Source organism: Ranitomeya imitator, chromosome 2 (genome assembly GCF_032444005.1).
Source record: "Ranitomeya imitator isolate aRanImi1 chromosome 2, aRanImi1.pri, whole genome shotgun sequence".
Classification (NCBI taxonomy): Eukaryota; Metazoa; Chordata; class Amphibia; order Anura; family Dendrobatidae; genus Ranitomeya; species Ranitomeya imitator.
The window spans coordinates 35,795,139-35,812,083 of NC_091283.1; the positions used below are offsets into that span (position 1 = coordinate 35,795,139).

At 46.8% G+C, this 16,945-nt stretch overlaps 1 protein-coding gene across 1 annotated transcript; it reads left to right on the forward strand.

The window, feature by feature from the left end:
• The first annotated feature begins 943 nt into the window (after positions 1-943).
• Positions 944-6,837, forward strand: C2H6orf136 (chromosome 2 C6orf136 homolog). Its single transcript, XM_069746454.1, has 6 exons — positions 944-1,140; positions 1,705-2,187; positions 5,616-5,704; positions 5,795-5,995; positions 6,280-6,349; positions 6,431-6,837. The coding sequence occupies exons 1-6, from the start codon at positions 1,030-1,032 to the stop codon at positions 6,560-6,562; spliced, it is 1,086 nt and encodes a 361-aa protein (XP_069602555.1). The 5' UTR covers positions 944-1,029; the 3' UTR covers positions 6,563-6,837.
• The last annotated feature ends 10,108 nt before the right edge of the window (positions 6,838-16,945 follow it).

Sequence of the window (16,945 nt, forward strand, 5' to 3'; positions counted from 1 at the left end):
TTCTAATGAATATTATGAAACTTACTACTGAGCCTCCTGACAAATACTACAAAACAAAGGTGTACCTAGCCTGAGCATTGAAATTTAGAGTGGGCCCCTGGAGTCAGTTCCATTGGTGGGCCCTAGTCACCCCAGTTCGACACTGGTTCTGGGCATCAGAAGTGGCATAAAAGTGGGCAGTCGATTTTGGCTATTTGAATAAGCAACTGGTGTTTTTAAGGGGTTAAATGACTTTGGGCCACTGATCTCACACTAAGAATACACAGATAGTGATGCCACTTCTGATGCCCAGAACCCATTTGGGCCAGGCTGGAGGGTCCTGGGTTTGATGTGGGGCGCCCTGTTCTATATGTCTGCAGTGTGATACCAGTGGCCCAAAGGCATTTCACCCTTTCATTGACGCCCTTCGGCGCCCACCTTGATGCCCATTTTTGTGCATGTTAAGTGTTTTCACATCAGGCACCTTGCTGCATTGTATGTTATTATTGTGATGCTCAGTTTTGGAGGTTAAACCTATAAAAAACAGAAAAGCAAAAATTGCCGAATAAGAAACCAACACACAAACCGACACACAGTGTCCTTCCTTCTCTCTGCTTGTCATTGAAGGACATGTGCTTTGCCCTCAGTAAAGATGGCTGCCTCACAACACGCCCCATATAGTCTATCGACCAATCAAGTCACAGGATAGACGGTCACGTGACAGTAGTACCTGAGAAGCTGGCTTATGGCGTTAGCTTTAATTTGAAGCGCTGGAACGCAGACCGCGGAAGTGCCCTCGAGAGCCTCGTGTCTATTGGTCAGGAGCTCTGAAGGGCGGATACCTGGCAGCTACACACTTCCTAATTGGACACTATACACACACCTCTGCGCCCCGATTGGTTGGTTGGGATTTTCCTGCAGTTTCATTGGCTAGCGCTGATTTACGTCTTCTTCCTCTATTGGATGTCGGTCACTCCTCGGGTGCGATCTGTCCTCGGCGGTTGCCGGTTTTAGTTGAGTGACGTCACACCCGTTTACCGGTGGAGCGCCATGGCGCTGTGTGTGAGGCGGCTCCGCGGAGCTCCGGGGATCGGGAGTCGGTGGAAGAGCGGGATACGCAGCGCTGGTGGAGCCACGGGCAGAGTGCGGGAGAGTATGCGGGTGAGTGCAGGGGATGAGCCGTTATTGCTGCACGTCCAGTCTGCTAATGTCCAATGTGCGCAGTATAACCTCCATCATGTTATATTAACCCCTCCTCCCTGACTGTGAACCACGTGGATAAGGCATAAGCCTCGTTGCCTATAGCAACCAATCATTGTTCAAATGTTCGTTTAAAAACCGCAAACTAACAACTGATTGGTTGCCAAGAGCATAATAACGGACTAGCAACCAATCGCAGCACAGCTTTCATTTATAGTGATACCTGGCGACCGTCCAATCGCTTCACGGCTTTCATTTATTATAGTGCTCTTGAATAATGAGAGCTGCTCTGTGATTGGATGCTTTGGTCAACAATGGCAGTTTTTGTTTTTCCTCCCGTAATGAAGGCCGTGCTGCGTCTGGTTGTGAAGCAGCAGCTGTGCTGTCACGGGACGACGGAGGAAATGTGGAATTACTGTGATAATAGGGGCCTCCCACTGCTCGGTGACGGTGTGATACCCCGTATCTCTGGTGTTTGCTCACTTCTGCCCTCACCCGTCTTACATTCCTCTTGTTTTCTCTCAGGCTCGAGATGCCATCTTGTACCGGGACCTGCGGCCCTGTCCTCGCCTCACCACTCCTCTTAGACGACCGTCTCCGACCCCGACGGCCGCACTCTCCGCACTTGTCCGGCCCAGGGGCCCCCAGATGTGTTTACCGCCAGCGCCTGAGCAGGGCCCGGCCCCGTGGGACTTTTTACTGCAGAAGTTGCCTCCACAGCCGATACTAGGTTGTCTCCCCTGTGCCAAGCCCAGCAGCGGGCCCCACCGCCCGGAGGACGGGTGCCGGCACCTCAGCACTTCACAGCTGGACTGTTTTAGAAGCTTGTTTGAGCCTGGAGTTTGTCGGACCCCTTACCAGGCTCTAGTGTTACCCCTTCCTCCAGGACACGAAGGGTTATTAGCGTTTACACCCAGCAACAGGGTCCGCGCCAACCAGACCCCCGGCACCGACAGATCGGACATGGAGCAGCACCTGGCAGCGATGTATGAGAAACTGAGGGACGAGGTGAGTGCGCAGAGAGGGGATTAACCCCTTCCAAACGTGTGCCGATGGGCTGCGACGGCAGCCAGAGTCCTACTGAAAGCCGCCATGAAGCCCGGCCATAGACCAAGCTGCAGAAAGGGTCATCGTGTTTCCTATGTATTGGACTACTGTAAAGCAAGTGATAAAAAATATAAGAAAACAAAAATACATATATAAAAAAATCAGTCATTGTACAGGAGAGGGGGAGGAGGTGAGCTGTGACATCACCTATTGTGAATGGTGGATCCTGTGTAATCTACTGTATATAGAGGTGTTATCAGTCATTGTACAGAAGGAGGAGGTGAGCTGTGACATCACCTATTGTGAATGGTGGATCCTGTGTTATCTACTGTACATAGAGGTGTTATCAGTCATTGTACAGGAGGAGGAGGTGAGCTGTGACATCATCTATTGTGAATGGTGGATCCTGTGTTATCTACTGTACATAGAGGTGTTATCAGTCATTGTACTGGAGGAGGTGAGCTGTGACATCACCTATTGTGAATGGTGGATTCTGTGTTATCTACTGTATATAGAGGTGTTATCAGTCATTGTACAGGAGGAGGAGGTGAGCTGTGACATCACCTATTGTGAATGTTGGATCCTGTGTTATCTACTGTATATAGAGGTGTTATCAGTCATTGTACAGGAGGAGGAGGTGAGCTGTGATATCATCTATTATAATTGATTCTAAAGTTATTGCACTAGGCCTGATCTTCCGACATTGATACATCGGGGAGGTCATTTGCTAATATCATGATCATGGGAGATTATTGTCTGTGTTGAGAATGAGACTGCTGAAAAATCTTCTGTAAAGAACAGGAAATGTGGGTCTGAATTTGCAAAATTTCAATTATTTTCTTAAGGGTATGTGCACACGTCCGGATTTTTCGCGTTTTTTTTGCGGATTTTCCCGATAAAAACGCTATAAATCCGCATAAAAAACGCTCAAATTATGCATCCTATCATTTAGAATGCATTCCGCATTTTTTGTGCAGATGTATGCGTTTTTTTCCGCTAAAAAAACGCAATCCGCAAAAAGAATGGCCATGCTCATTCTTTTTGCGGATTTTCTGCGGATTTCATGCATTCAGGGAAAAAAAAAAAAACGCGAGAAAAACGCGCGGAAAAAAACGCGATTTTCTGGCAGATTTCTCCGGATTTTGTCAGGAAAAAAACCTGACGTGTGCACATAGCCTAAATATACAGATTGTGATCTGAAAAAGTTTTGGTGTGTTTTTTTTTTTTTTTTTTTGTCTTTTTTTTTCTATACTTTGAGACTGGTTTGATTCTTCTCTCACTTTGGACCATTCAGCACACAAGTTTGTTTTTTCCCTTCCCCCATGACGGCACACCTGAGAGAGGGGATCCGCCCAGCCAGGACAGGAAACCCTACTGAAAATAAAAGGGCGGTACCTTTCCCTCGCTTCAGTTGGTTTTCAGAGCATGAGAGGCCCCCCTGGTTAGTACACATGGCAATCCAACACCACATCATATTAACTAAAAAAGCACCCAAAACAATAGTGCACACCGAAAAGGTGATAAAGGGGGGGAATATACAGGTGCCGTCATGGGTTCCGGAAAAACCTGTTACCAGTAAGTAACCCTGGTGTTTTCCCTTCCCCCATGATGGCACACCTGAGAGACTTTTGTAGAATGAAACCTTAGGGAGGGACCACCGCTTGGAGTACCCTTCTACCAAAGGTTAGGTCAGCAGAGGAGGAAAGGTCTAGCCGGTAGTGCTTGAAAAAAGTTGAGGGTGAGGACCAGGTAGCAGCCTTGCAAATTTGATCAATTGATACCTCAGCCTTTTCCGCCCAGGAGGTAGCCATGGCTCTGGTAGAGTGAGCCTTGATGCCTTCAGGAACCGGAGTGCCACCCGCAGAGTAGGATAAACTAATGGCCTCCCTAATCCATCTAGCAATAGTACTTTTAGCTACCCCACACCCTCTTTTGCTACCCTGAAAGGCTATGAATAGGGTTTGGTCTTTCCTCCACTGACTAGTCATAGATATGTATTGTAACATAGATCTTCTCACATCTAGCATGTGGAGCTTTTGTTCCCCTGGATTTTTGGGATTACTACAGAAAGATGGTAAGGTAATCTCTTGAGTCCTATGGAACTTTTGAACCACCTTGGGGAGATAAGCCGGGTCTGGTCTTAGAACGATCCTGTCATCAAAAACCTGAGTATAAGGAGGGGATATTGACAGGGCTTGCAAATCACTTACCCTACGTGCCGATGTTAGGGCTACTAGAAGAACTGTTTTAAGGGTAAGTAACTTAGGTGATAACTCCTGTAAAGGCTCGAAAGGGTGTTTAGTTAGAGCTTCTAAGACCAAATTTAGATCCCAAGGAGGGATTTTTGGGATAACGACCGGCCGAGATCTACTGCAAGATTTTATGAATCGTGAAACCCATCTATTTGAGGCAAGATTACAGTTATACAGGGCCCCCAAGGCTGAAACCTGAACTTTAAGGGTGCTGGTTGCTAACCCAAGATGTAATCCTGCTTGCAGAAATTCTAGGATAGGACCCACTGGAGCCACCTCCCCCAATGGTTCACCCAGGAAGTCAAGAAATTTTTTCCATGTCCTACCATAGATTCTAGAAGTTATGGGTTTTCTGCTTTTCAACAGGGTGGAGATTAAACCTGGTGAGAATCCATGGCGACTTAGTAACGCCCTCTCAAATTCCAGGCTGCCAGATGGAAGCCCTTCACCTGAGAGTGGGTTACTGGGCCCTGGGTTAGTAGGTCCGGAATTTCTGGCAAAATCCATGGATCTGTTACCGACATCTGTCTTAGAAGGGAGAACCATGGTCTCCTTGGCCAAAATAGAGCTATGAGGATAATCCTCGCCTGATCCTCTCTGATCTTCCGGATCACAGCTGGGATCATCACTATCGGGGGGAATGCGTAGGCCAGAGAAAACTTCCAAGGTATTAGTAGGGCATCTACTGCGAAGGGATGTTCTCTTGGATTCAAGGAGCAGAATTTTCTGACTTTTTTGTTGTGAGAATTGGCAAACAAGTCTATCAGGTGTGCCGTCATGGGGGAAGGGAAAACACCAGGGTTACTTACTGGTAACAGGTTTTTCCGGAACCCATGACGGCACCTGTATATTCCCCCCCCCTTTATCACCTTTTCGGTGTGCACTATTGTTTTGGGTGCTTTTTTAGTTAATATGATGTGGTGTTGGATTGCCATGTGTACTAACCAGGGGGGCCTCTCATGCTCTGAAAACCAACTGAAGCGAGGGAAAGGTACCGCCCTTTTATTTTCAGTAGGATTTCCTGTCCTGGCTGGGCGGATCCCCTCTCTCAGGTGTGCCGTCATGGGTTCCGGAAAAACCTGTTACCAGTAAGTAACCCTGGTGTTTCTGTTTTTTTTTTTTTTTTTTTTACTATAGTTGCCGAATTTCCTATGGAAGCCGGTGAATTATTCCTTATACAGGAAGGACATGGAGTTCGTCAGTAGCGCGCTGCACCTGCGCTTACGGTAAGAGCGGAGCAAACATTTTTTTTCCAAACTTCCATCATGTCCGCAATGGCCGCCAGTGATGACCTCCCCTGCCTTGTCCTCCCACAGCGGCCTGGTGAAGTACCAGCTCTTCCTGACCATCAGCCGCCTGCTGCTGCTCTGTTATTTCACCAATGCGCGGATCTCGGTGCTGAAGATGACGTCTCATCCAGAGAACAACACCATCCAGGCCCGCTGGTCGCTCACCGGCCTCCCGCTGCACACGCTCTTCTTGTACTTCTTCCGCAGGGACAAGAGTGAACTGTACAGGTGATAATATCTCCGCTCCCCGACTGGTGCGGAGTAGTGGTAACCAGAAATGTCAGATGGGTGGGAGCAGGTCATGAGAAGCTTGACGAGGAGGTGGTCGCGGTGTTTTCAGATGGCCAGTCCGGGCCGAGCACTGGCCGCTCAGTCTGAATAATCCACACAAACCCCCCAAAAATATGATTCTTGCAACATAGTTTGTTGCACAAATGCATGCGCCGTGGTTCAGGGGATCGTTACCGATCAATTTTGTCTACATGGTCAGACTGTATCTTTCTCGTTTTCAGGACCTACGATGCGTTTTCCACCTTCCAGCTAGCTCCGGATGGGTTAATATGTCTACATAAGGTGGAGCAGGTGAGTGCAGTCACAGACCCAGTGGTGATGTGTGGCCCTCAGACGGTGCGATGATGGCCTCTGTACCTATGGCTCTTGCAGGTGATGCCCTCTTCCCCCATAACGGTGACCAAGAAGACTGTTTTGGCCGCCGCTCTTCTCGCTCTGGGGCTGGGAGAAGAACGACCCGCTCTAAATCTCCTCTCCAGCCCTAAAATGCCCCATGAACTGTAACCCCTGACCCCTCCATGGAGTGTACTCCCCTCATTGCCCTGCTGCAAGCCCTACATAATACGGCCGAAGAGACGGAGAAGCCTAACACCGAGCACGGGTAGGACGAGCTGTGCCCATAGTCCGATCTGCTATCAACAAGTCGTAGTCTTACCTGATGCAGAGCTCCACAAGAGACTCTGAAATACTCTGCACTGCTGTGTCTGCATGCGCAACCTTGAACTTGCCTGTGGATTTGTAACATATACTTGTACATAATTAAATTATAACTAAAAGTGTCCGTGTGTCCAGAAATGTTTCACGACGGAGGGAAATCTAAGCCGGGATCACTATAAAACTACTGCGTCTGATAATCTGGAATCTGAGTGGGGATAAAAAGGTTCAAAAAAACATGGCGGAAAGATGGCGCAAAGTCTATCAGTAACAGCATAGAATGTAACCTTAGGCCAACGATAAGCTCAATGGTATCTGCAATGATTGGAGTGATACTTCTGTTTACTTTACCTAATGGATCGCAAGTTGTTACTGCTTCAGCCTCATTCCATTGTATCTTTGCCCAAATTCTTATTTCTCCCACTTCATTGGGGGGGACAGGAACCCATGGGTGTATGCTGCTGTCACTAGGAGGCTGAATCTACAGTAGGCAAAGAAAGTTCTGCCCATCACACCCACCGACAGGCATAAAGTTAATCTGTTTTAGCTTAGTATCAGTAGGAGGCAGACATTGGTCTGGACCTCGGCCCGTTTCTACCCTTTGACTATGTGCACACGTTGCGGATCCGCAGTGTTTTTTCCCGCGCTGATTTGCACCAAATCCGCAAAGGGTAGCTCAAGCAATGTTAATCAGTGGTAATCCAGAATTGGTGTGCACATGCTGCGGAACATTCCGCACTGATTCGCAGTGTTTTATTTTCCACAGCATGTCAATTTTTTTTTTTTTGCGGATCTCACCCATTGACTTACATGGAGTCAGTCAAATCCAGAGGTAAACCGCAGGTGTAAAAAGGTTTGCGGATTTGTGTGCCAAAAACGCTGCAGAAAGGAACGAGGAAGAGTGTGTGGGTGGAGAATATGTGCTGATCTGTCTGCGGGTGTCTGTGTGTGCAGCCAGGTATCATCTTATGGGACTACTCCCATCTGGCTATGTCTGCTGTCAGATATAACAGTGACAGCATGAGCCAATAATGGGACATCATCCGGCGCCTGTGTTCAATTGTAAAAAAAAATTCATACTTGGACACCTAATCCCCGAATTCATCGATCTCCTGAAACAAAAATAAAATAAACCAACAGAAATACTCCCTGTGCGACGTAGTCCATTACCGATTGTCCCACGACGATCTCACGTGTAGAACAGTCTCATCGGGAGATGTGACCTCGCTACCCGGCCTCTATAACATGCGCCATTTCTGGGGTGGCTGAGAGCTGATGTTTTTAGCCTGGGGGGGGGGGGGGGGTGACAATATACATGGCCCCTTCCCAGGCTATTAATATCAGCCCACAGCTGTCTGCCTAGCCTTTGCTTGTTCGATTTTATAATGGGACCCCATGTCAATTTTTTTTCTGGGGTTCCCCCTGATATTAATAGCCTGGGAACCTTTATGGCTATTGGCTCCTTCCCAGAATATTAACATCAGCCGTCAGTCAGTCTCCGCAAGATAAATATCACCAGTCCAGTGTATAGGGCGTGGTGATTCTGCACGGTTCAATGAACACCTGCTTGTGTGTGCCTTTATTTGAGGCTGCCATCACACTAGCAGTATTTGGTCAGTATTTTATATCAGTATTTGTAAGCCAAAACCAGGAGTGGAACAAATAGTGGAAAAGTATAATAGAAACATATGCACCACTTCTGTATTTATCACCCACTCCTGGTTTTGGCTACAAATACTGATGTAAAATACTGACCAAATACTGCTAGTGTGATGGCAGCCTAATTGTGTGGGGGGGTGTTTGCCGTTAATATTAATGAGGGCATCTGGATGAAGACATTGAACAGGGAAATCACAAATATATTATATATATATATATATATATATATATATATAATCTTTATTTAGCTATCAAATCAGCGGAAAACTTCAACTGTGTTTTCTGCCGAGAGAGACAGAATCCGTGCAGAATTATACACAAAGAAATCTGCAACGTGCGCACATAGCCTTTAGGTTTTGTTGTGTTTTATCAATCATTTCCCATTTAATTTCAGATACAGCTAGTGAGGGCGACAGAGTGCAGATATAACTCTGATCGCTCATCTAGAGCCCAAGAATATAGTGTGGATTTTTTTCACTATTGTATCCTCTCTGGTCTACGAGGCAGGAACCTAACACAGGAACAGTGTTTGGGGCTCCTAGGCGGATGGTTTAACACTGTTCCCCATTCTGCTCGCCCCCCCAAGCCAGATGGTGCAGGGAGAGAAAATAGATCAGTTACCTTCCAGCTCCCCAAAATACAGTTTCTGAGACTTATTTCTCCCAGTCTATGCCTAACCCCAGGGAGACTTTCTCCCATCCTCCGACTATTGTCCTTCACTTTGCATGTTTGTCCTGTAACAGGAAGTTTCCCTGTGCCAAGGTTGCAGTCACCCATCATGCATCATGATATTCCCCCACGAGCACCCCACATCCCCCAATGAGAGCGCACCACCTCCCCCAAGTTGCCGACCAAACCAAAGTGTACCAGACCTTGGTCTCTGTCATAGACATGCTACTGCCATGCATGTCTGCTTCTCTGGGTGTTCTGGACACTCTGGTTTCCCAAACCCACCATGGTAGATCATGCAGAGGTTCCAAAAGGCATGTCCACACTAGCACATCGTCCAGTTCTCTATCACCTTCAATGTCCTCCAGGAGAGCATCCCTCTCTCACTCACCCTCCACGATACAGCGGTTCAGGAGTCAGACTCCTATTCCAAGTCAGATTTTGATCTGGACTCCAAACAAATCTTAAAACTATGGGCCATAGTGGATAGTCTGATGCTGGCTGTTAATCAGGCCCTTAACAAAGGACATGGAGCCTTTACCCTGTGAGCAGACCGTATCCTTCATGAAGAAAAAGCACCTTCCTTTTGCCAACCACAATGAACTCACCAGAATCTTTACCAGGGAATGGGAGCACCCAGAAAAAACGTTTTTAGAGAAGAAAATGCATGGAGGTCTTGTATTCATTTGCGACTGACCTGGTGCACAAATGGGCAGTCTCCCGACTCTCGCCTTGCTGAATGATCTCTCCAACAGGCAAACCAAGGCACTCAGTAACTCTGCCTTTGAGGCTGCAGGTTCAGCCATTTGCCACAACTTGTGTATCCAAGTCTGTTCTAGCCTGGGCAAAACTCCTTCGCCAACATGTTTTGTTGGGCGCTCCCACTACCGAATTCGCCGATTTAGCGAACCAGATTGCACATGCAGGTAAGGCCCTCCTGACTGCTTCTCTCAACTCAGCTGCCTGCTCAGCCCTTGCGGCTGGCAACATCGTCACTATCCGCAGGGTCTTGTGGCTGAAGGCATTGAACGCGGACTCAGCCTCCAAGAAGTCCCTCATCAGTCTCCCTTTTCAGGGCTATTGGTTTTGTGAAAAGAACTAGACAAAATAATTTCAGACACCACGGGGGCAAAGAGTACTATCCTTCTGCAACATAGCACCAAACGCCTGCCTTTCACGATATACATAATCCAGTTTCGTTCCTTTCAGAAACTTTAAGTCCAGAACAACAACTGCTAGGACAAATCTCTAGTCCGCCTGGAAGAAAATAGACCCTCCTACAGGCCCGCCCCTTCCTGGCGTCCACAAACCCACCAGCGCTAGATCTAACAGATTTTCTACACCTCTACCTGGGAAGCCTATCAGGGTGGGCAGCCATCTTCTTCAGTTCCAGGACCAGTGGTTCTCAGTCGATGATGCTTGGGTCCAGGATGTAGTCTCCTAAGGCTACAAAAAAAAAAAAACCTTCCACTTTATCGATTCGCTGTACAAGACAGGCATCGTCATTCCTGTTTTACTCCAGAGAAACGCTTTGAGTTTTATTTAAACCAATTTGTGGCCCCAAAGAAGTTTGCCCCATCCTGGACCACAAATTATTGAACAGACGTTCATCTGTGTCACTTCAGGATGGAGTTTCTTCGGTCGTAGCAGATCTGTACATACCTATTTTCCCTCCTCACCAGAGGATCCTCCCTTTCGCAGTCCAGGAAACGCACTTTGTTTACAGCATCCAGGGTTTTTATGAAGATAATGGTGACAGTCATGGCCATTCTTCGAAGCAGAGGCATTTTAGTCATCCCGTATTTGGACAAAATTCTGATCAAGGCTCCATCCCCCTCAGCATGTCACAATAGTCTGCAGATCACCCTGGACACCTTCTCTGGTTTCAGCTGGCTCACAAACTGGTCAGAGTAGACTAACTCTGGCCCAAGGCATAGTTTTTCTGGGAATGCTGTTTGGTACCGAACAGGCCAGTTTTTCAGCCCGAAGAAAAGTACTCAGCCCTACTACATGGAATTCAGAGTCCCTCCCCCTACTCTCTCTTGTTCTGCAGGAGAATACTGGGCAAGATTGTAGCCTCAGTGGAAGTCATCCCATTCGCACAGCTCCACACCTTACAGCTCTTTTTCCTATCAAGTTCACTCGCTCCCTGGACCGCCTTGTGACACTTCCTTCCCGGATCAAGAAATCCTTGGAATGGTGAAGATGCTCTCCCATGTTCTGTCGGGAAAGATTGTTTCTGCCAATGCATTGGAAGGTTGTAGCAACGGATGTGAGTCTGCTCGTTTGGGGACCAGTTTTTCAAGACCTAATAGTCCAGGGCCGATGGAAAGCTCAGGAATCGTCCTGTCCCGTCAACATTCTGGAACTCAGAACAATCTCCCTTGCTCTTCTTCACTGGCACAACCTTCTCTCTGGCCATCTGATAAGCGTCCAATACGACAATGCCAGTACATCAACCGCCAAGGAGGAACTCAGTCGAGTAGTGATGTAAAAAATGGCTCAGATCCTGTCATGGCCCTAGTGGAACGTACCGCAATCGTAGCGGTACCCATCCCGTGAGTGGACAACTGGGCTGCCGACATTCTCAAGCAGAGAGCTTCGCTGTGGGCGACTGGTCCCTGAACCAGTCAGTCTTGGACAAGATCTGCCTCAGATGAGGAACTCCTGACGTTGATCTGATGGTATCCAGATTGAACCACAAATTTCCCAGTTTGTGTTCAGATCTCAGTCCCCTAGCAATCGACTCCGAGGCGCTGGCGATCTCCTGGTCCCAATTCTACCTCCCATAGCAGTTTTCTCCGCTGCCACTGATCCCCAGGGTTGTCAATAAGATCAAGGTGAAAGGCATGCAGTCATACTCTTTGATCCAGACTGATTACATCTGCATACCAAACTTTCATGGGCCAATCTCCTTGCGGACTCTTCGTGGAAACTTCCAGATCCTCTCAGGGCCTTATCTTCCACCAAAAATCTCTCAATTTAATGGCATGGTGGTTGAAGCTGCAGTACTGAAGTTGTTGGTTTCTCAGTTCAGGGCGAGGAAGCCACTTTCCTCTCGCATTTACTATTGTACATGGGAGGCCTACTTCCGCTGGTGCAAAGCAAACCCCCTATGGTTTTTGCTCTTCAGCAGTGTTCCCAAACTCCGGTCCTCAAGAGCCACCAACAGGTCATGTTTTCAGGATTTCCTTAGTATTGCACAGGTGATTGAATGCTTGCCTGTCCAGGTGATGCAATTATCACCTGTGCAATACTAAGGAAATCCTGAAAACATGACCTGTTGGTGGCTCTTGAGCAGGGGTCCCCAACTCCAGTCCTCAAGGCCCACCAACATGTCATGTTTTCAGGATTTCCTTAGTCTTGCCCAGGTAATAATTGCATCACCTGTGCAATGCAAAGGAAATCCTGAAAACATGACCTGTTGGTGGGCCTTGAGGACTGGAGTTGGGGACCTCTGCTCTTGAGGACCGGAGTTGGGGAACACTGCTCTACAGCATTTTTGCAGTCAGGCTTTGAAATGGGACTCTCTCTGTTCCCTTAAGGGTCAGGTCTTGGTGCTTTCCATTCTGTTTAAGAATCTGGCGTCTCGGCATCAGATCAGGAGATCGCACACTCTGTTTCACCTTACCAAACCCGGGATAGGGCCTTGGGACCTCAACTTGGTACTGGATGTCCTTCAGGAGTCCCCATGCAAAATCTCCATCCTGGAAGGTTCCCTTACTGGTAGCCATCACCTCAATCGGATGAGCGTCCATACTAGAGCTCCTACTTGCCATTCACCTTACATGGTGTTCATCCTTTCTTCCAAAGATGGTTTTCTCGTTTCACCTCAGTGAAGACATCGTACTTCCCTTCATTTTGCCAGTCTCCCTTTCATCCTCGGGAGCGGTCAGCTAAACAAACTGGACCTGGAAAGCGCTCAAAGTTCACTGCTTCTCCAGGACGGCACCCTTCAGATGAGTGGACTCAGTCCATAATCCCCAGTGAAGGCCTCCTGGGCTGTCCTTCACCAGGCATCTGCTTTGCAAAGCTGCTACATGGACTTTCATCCATACTTTTGCAAAGTTCTACAGGGTTCACACTTATGCATCATTTGATGCGAACCTCGGTACAAAAAGTCCTTCAGAACAGTGGTCCAAGTTCAGACTTGAGGGTACTTGTTCTTTTGCATACCCTTGGGACTACTTTTGGAAGTCCCATCGTTTCCTGTGTCCCCCACCATAAAATCTGTTTATCCCCAATGAAGGATCTCAGTATCAGTCCTTGTGTAAAATTATGTTGGATCTGTTATGTTGGTTTCTGCCTTTATGTTGATTCTCCTCCTGCTTTCCTCACTAAATGATTAGCTCCTCCCCAGCATTATATATCCAACAGGCACGTAAATAATTTTTGCCTAGAGGCAGGAGCATACACTCATGGTTTCCTAATTTCCCACAATGAAGGCTCTGCGAGAGATTTTAGTGTGAGTACCCAAAATCTTCATGTTAACATGTGGCTTTAAGTCTACATTGTTTTTTTTTTTTGGTATGGTCGCTGTTGGGGGCGTGATTTTTATCTTCTGGACTTTTGCAGCCAATACAACACGTACTATTTTTTTTTTTTTTTAATATACTGTATATACTTGTGTATAAGCTGAGTTTTTCAGTACTTTTTTTGCTGGTGACTGGAGGCAGAAGCCAGCTGCTGCAGCTAAAGCCTGTGCCTGCTGCTAAAAAGAAATGAATATTCATGGCACTTGCAGTGAACATTCTTTTATCTTATAGCGCGCGCACAGGCTTAAACTACAGCAACCGACTTCTGCCTCCTGTTACACGTTGGGCGCATCAGCTTCCAGCGGCCAGGCTAGCGTGGGTGCCCGCTCATTAAGGTAATGTATATTCACCTCTCTCCACTCCTATTTGAGTGGAGAGGTTTGACTATTCATTACCTTAATGCTCGCTCGGCAGCAGATGCTGCTGGCATAGGAACAAGATGCTGCGAGGGCGCGCAGGGAAGGTAAGTAAGATTCCTTTTATGCTTTTCTCATGAGGGCCATGCAGACAAGGATGGGAATAAGGAACCATGCATACCAGGATGGGGATGAGGAGCAATGCGTGCAAGGACGGGGATGCGAAGCCATGCATACCCGGCTTAAAGTAGAGTCAATACATTTTCCCAGTTTTTTTAGGCAAAATGAGGTGCCTCGGCTTATACAGGAGTATAAACGGTAGTTGCAAAATCATTGTACAAATGCATTCAAGTGCCCACCCCTCCGTTTATATAACTCTGGGTTTATATTCTTGATTTTTACACCATTTTTAGCAAAACTTGCAATCTTTTTGCTCTTAAAGCGAACTGGTCAGCAGGACTGTGCTCAGTAAATTACATGCAGTTAGGTCAGCGCCATACACTGATTATTATTATTATTATTTATTTATATATATAGCACCATTGATTCCATGGTGCTGTACATGAGAAGGGGTTACATACAAGTTACAAATATCACATACAGTAAACAAACTAACAATGACGGACTGATACAGAGGGGCGAGGACCCTGCCCTTGCGGGCTTACATTCTACAGGATTATGGGGAAGGAGACAGTAGGTTGAGGGTTGCAGGAGCTCCGGTGTTGGTGAGGCGGTAGCTCCGGTGTTGGTGATTAAAATGATACTTTGTTTAATCTTTGCAATTTTCAGTTAATGAGATTCTCGTGCTTCAAGGTGGGGCTGCGAGGGCTGGGGTATGTGGTGCTCGGGCCTCTGTCATCCACTGGTGGGTGGAGCTTGCGCAGATTGGCAAGCCATGCGCTCAATTGACGCGACTGCGCACGAGCCATTTTGTTGAAGGAAACGCAAAAAATTGGCTCCAGCAAAATTGCGGCGTGATAGATGCTACTGCGCAGGCGCCAATTTGCTGTTACATTTTTTTTTGTAAACACCACAATATTAACTGGGCAAGCACAGTATTTAAAATAGGTTGAGTGAGCGGTCACTAAAGACCACAGAGACGAGAATAAGGCAAAAAGCACCAAAAAACAAAACAAAAAAAAAAAACACCAACAGGCCGCCAAAAGCACGAGAATCTCATTAACTGAAAACAAAGATTAAACCTCAAGATGAATCCCATCAACCCAGGTATCATTGTATTCAGTACAACGGCACCGACCTGACACTGTCTGCAGGTTACTGGGCACAATCCTGCTGGCAGGGATATCAGGGACTTGGAAGTCTTTTTCCCCTTCGAGAACATGCTCACGAGCATCATAAAAGTGCGGCCCTTGCCATGACACGAATAAAAAAAAAAAAAGCTGCTTGGCTGGACCCTCGGCCATCAGGTGATCACCATATTGGTTCAAGATTGAAGACTTGCATTTTTTTAAACCTACTAATCTAGATACTTTTACAGCAGAATCAGACAAGGTCATTGATGCCAAAATCTGTACCTCCATCATGGCGTACCCTGTATACGGGGGCCTGCTTGGAGAACACGGGACATTTAAAAGAAGTATTGCGTTTTGACCAGTGAAAAGCCAAAGATAACCAGAACAAGTGTACGTTTTGTCTCTCTGGTAAGTGGCTTGCTGGTGGACACACGCGTACAACAGCTCCGATCGGTCTTTAGCCTGAGATATCACCAAGACCTGAACATTGCCATTTACCACCGAGAACGTTAGGGCAGCGAGACCCGGGTAGCCAGACTTAATCCTCACGTTATCCTCTATGCTGATGACACCCAATTATACACCTCTTGTCCTGACCTCACATCCACCTTAATACAAAGTACCAGGGATTGTCTGGAACATTCGTGTCCTTCCCCATGCCAGATATTGCAATTGCCTTGGGTGGCACAAGAGGCACGCTCACTGTCGTGGGGTCATATTTGATATGGAACAATTGGTTATCTTTCCATTTAAATACCGTCATTAAATAACTTTGCAGATTCGCATATAGAGAATGTGATTGGACAGTTATTGTAATGTCACCATCTCCCTTATCCCCATAACATTGTGTTAATCATTAAGAATTTACGGTCAATAAGATGTAATGCCCAACACAATTTGTAAATAAAAATTTATGTTTAAAAAAAAAAAAAAAGACATAACTCTCCTATATCCGATTCACTCGCTCATGTCACCTGCATCTTAAAAACATCTCCAGGATCCGACCGTTTCACCTTTTGAAAGATGTAGAAATAAAAAAAAAATTCACCTCACCCTTTTTCATTCTCGCATGGACTACTGCAACTCTCTAATGATCGGTCTCCCTCTAACCAAACTTTCTGCTCTCCAATGCCGTATTTCTGACCAGCCGCTACACTGATGCCTCCACCCTGTGACAGTCATTACACTGGTTGCCCATCTGCTACAGAATACAATACAAACTTCTCTCTCACTCACAAATCTCTCCACAGTTCTGCCCCACCCTACGTCTCCTCCCTATCGCCCTAGACATGGCCTCCATTCTGCAACTGATCTAACACTAACATCCTCAATAAACCAAACCTCGCACCTCTATCTTCAAGACTTCTCTTAATGCTGCTCAAGTCTTCTGGAATGCACTACCCCAGACGATTCAACTTTATAAACACATCTGCCTTACTAATCTAAATCTTAACTGTTCCCTCTTTGTAAGTTTTCCCCAGAATCTGGTCCCTCCTATTCTTCAGTCTCTATATCCTCCATGCGCCCAATTTGACAACATTTCCTGCCCAATAATTTTGTTAAATCCCAATCTCATTAGCCAGGTGGCTTAGCTTGGCATTATGGAAGTTTTCAGACCCGAGAATTTTTTTTTTTTCCACCTCACCAGATTCACATCACTACTGGTGATCCAGACTGGAGATCACGATCAGCAGTGATCTGGCTATAGAGCGATGCAGCGAGATCCCAGAACCACATCCAATAGTGAAAGCCGGCACAGAA

Excerpts from the sequence above, each read along its gene's own strand:
- C2H6orf136 (XM_069746454.1), top strand. The coding sequence starts at position 1,030 with ATGGCGCTGTGTGTGAGGCGGCTCCGCGGAGCTCCGGGGATCGGGAGT. Across the intron at positions 1,141-1,704 it reads GAGTGCGGGAGAGTATGCGG|GCTCGAGATGCCATCTTGTA; the intron begins GTGAGTGCAGGG and ends GTTTTCTCTCAG. Across the intron at positions 5,705-5,794 it reads GCGCTGCACCTGCGCTTACG|CGGCCTGGTGAAGTACCAGC; the intron begins GTAAGAGCGGAG and ends GTCCTCCCACAG.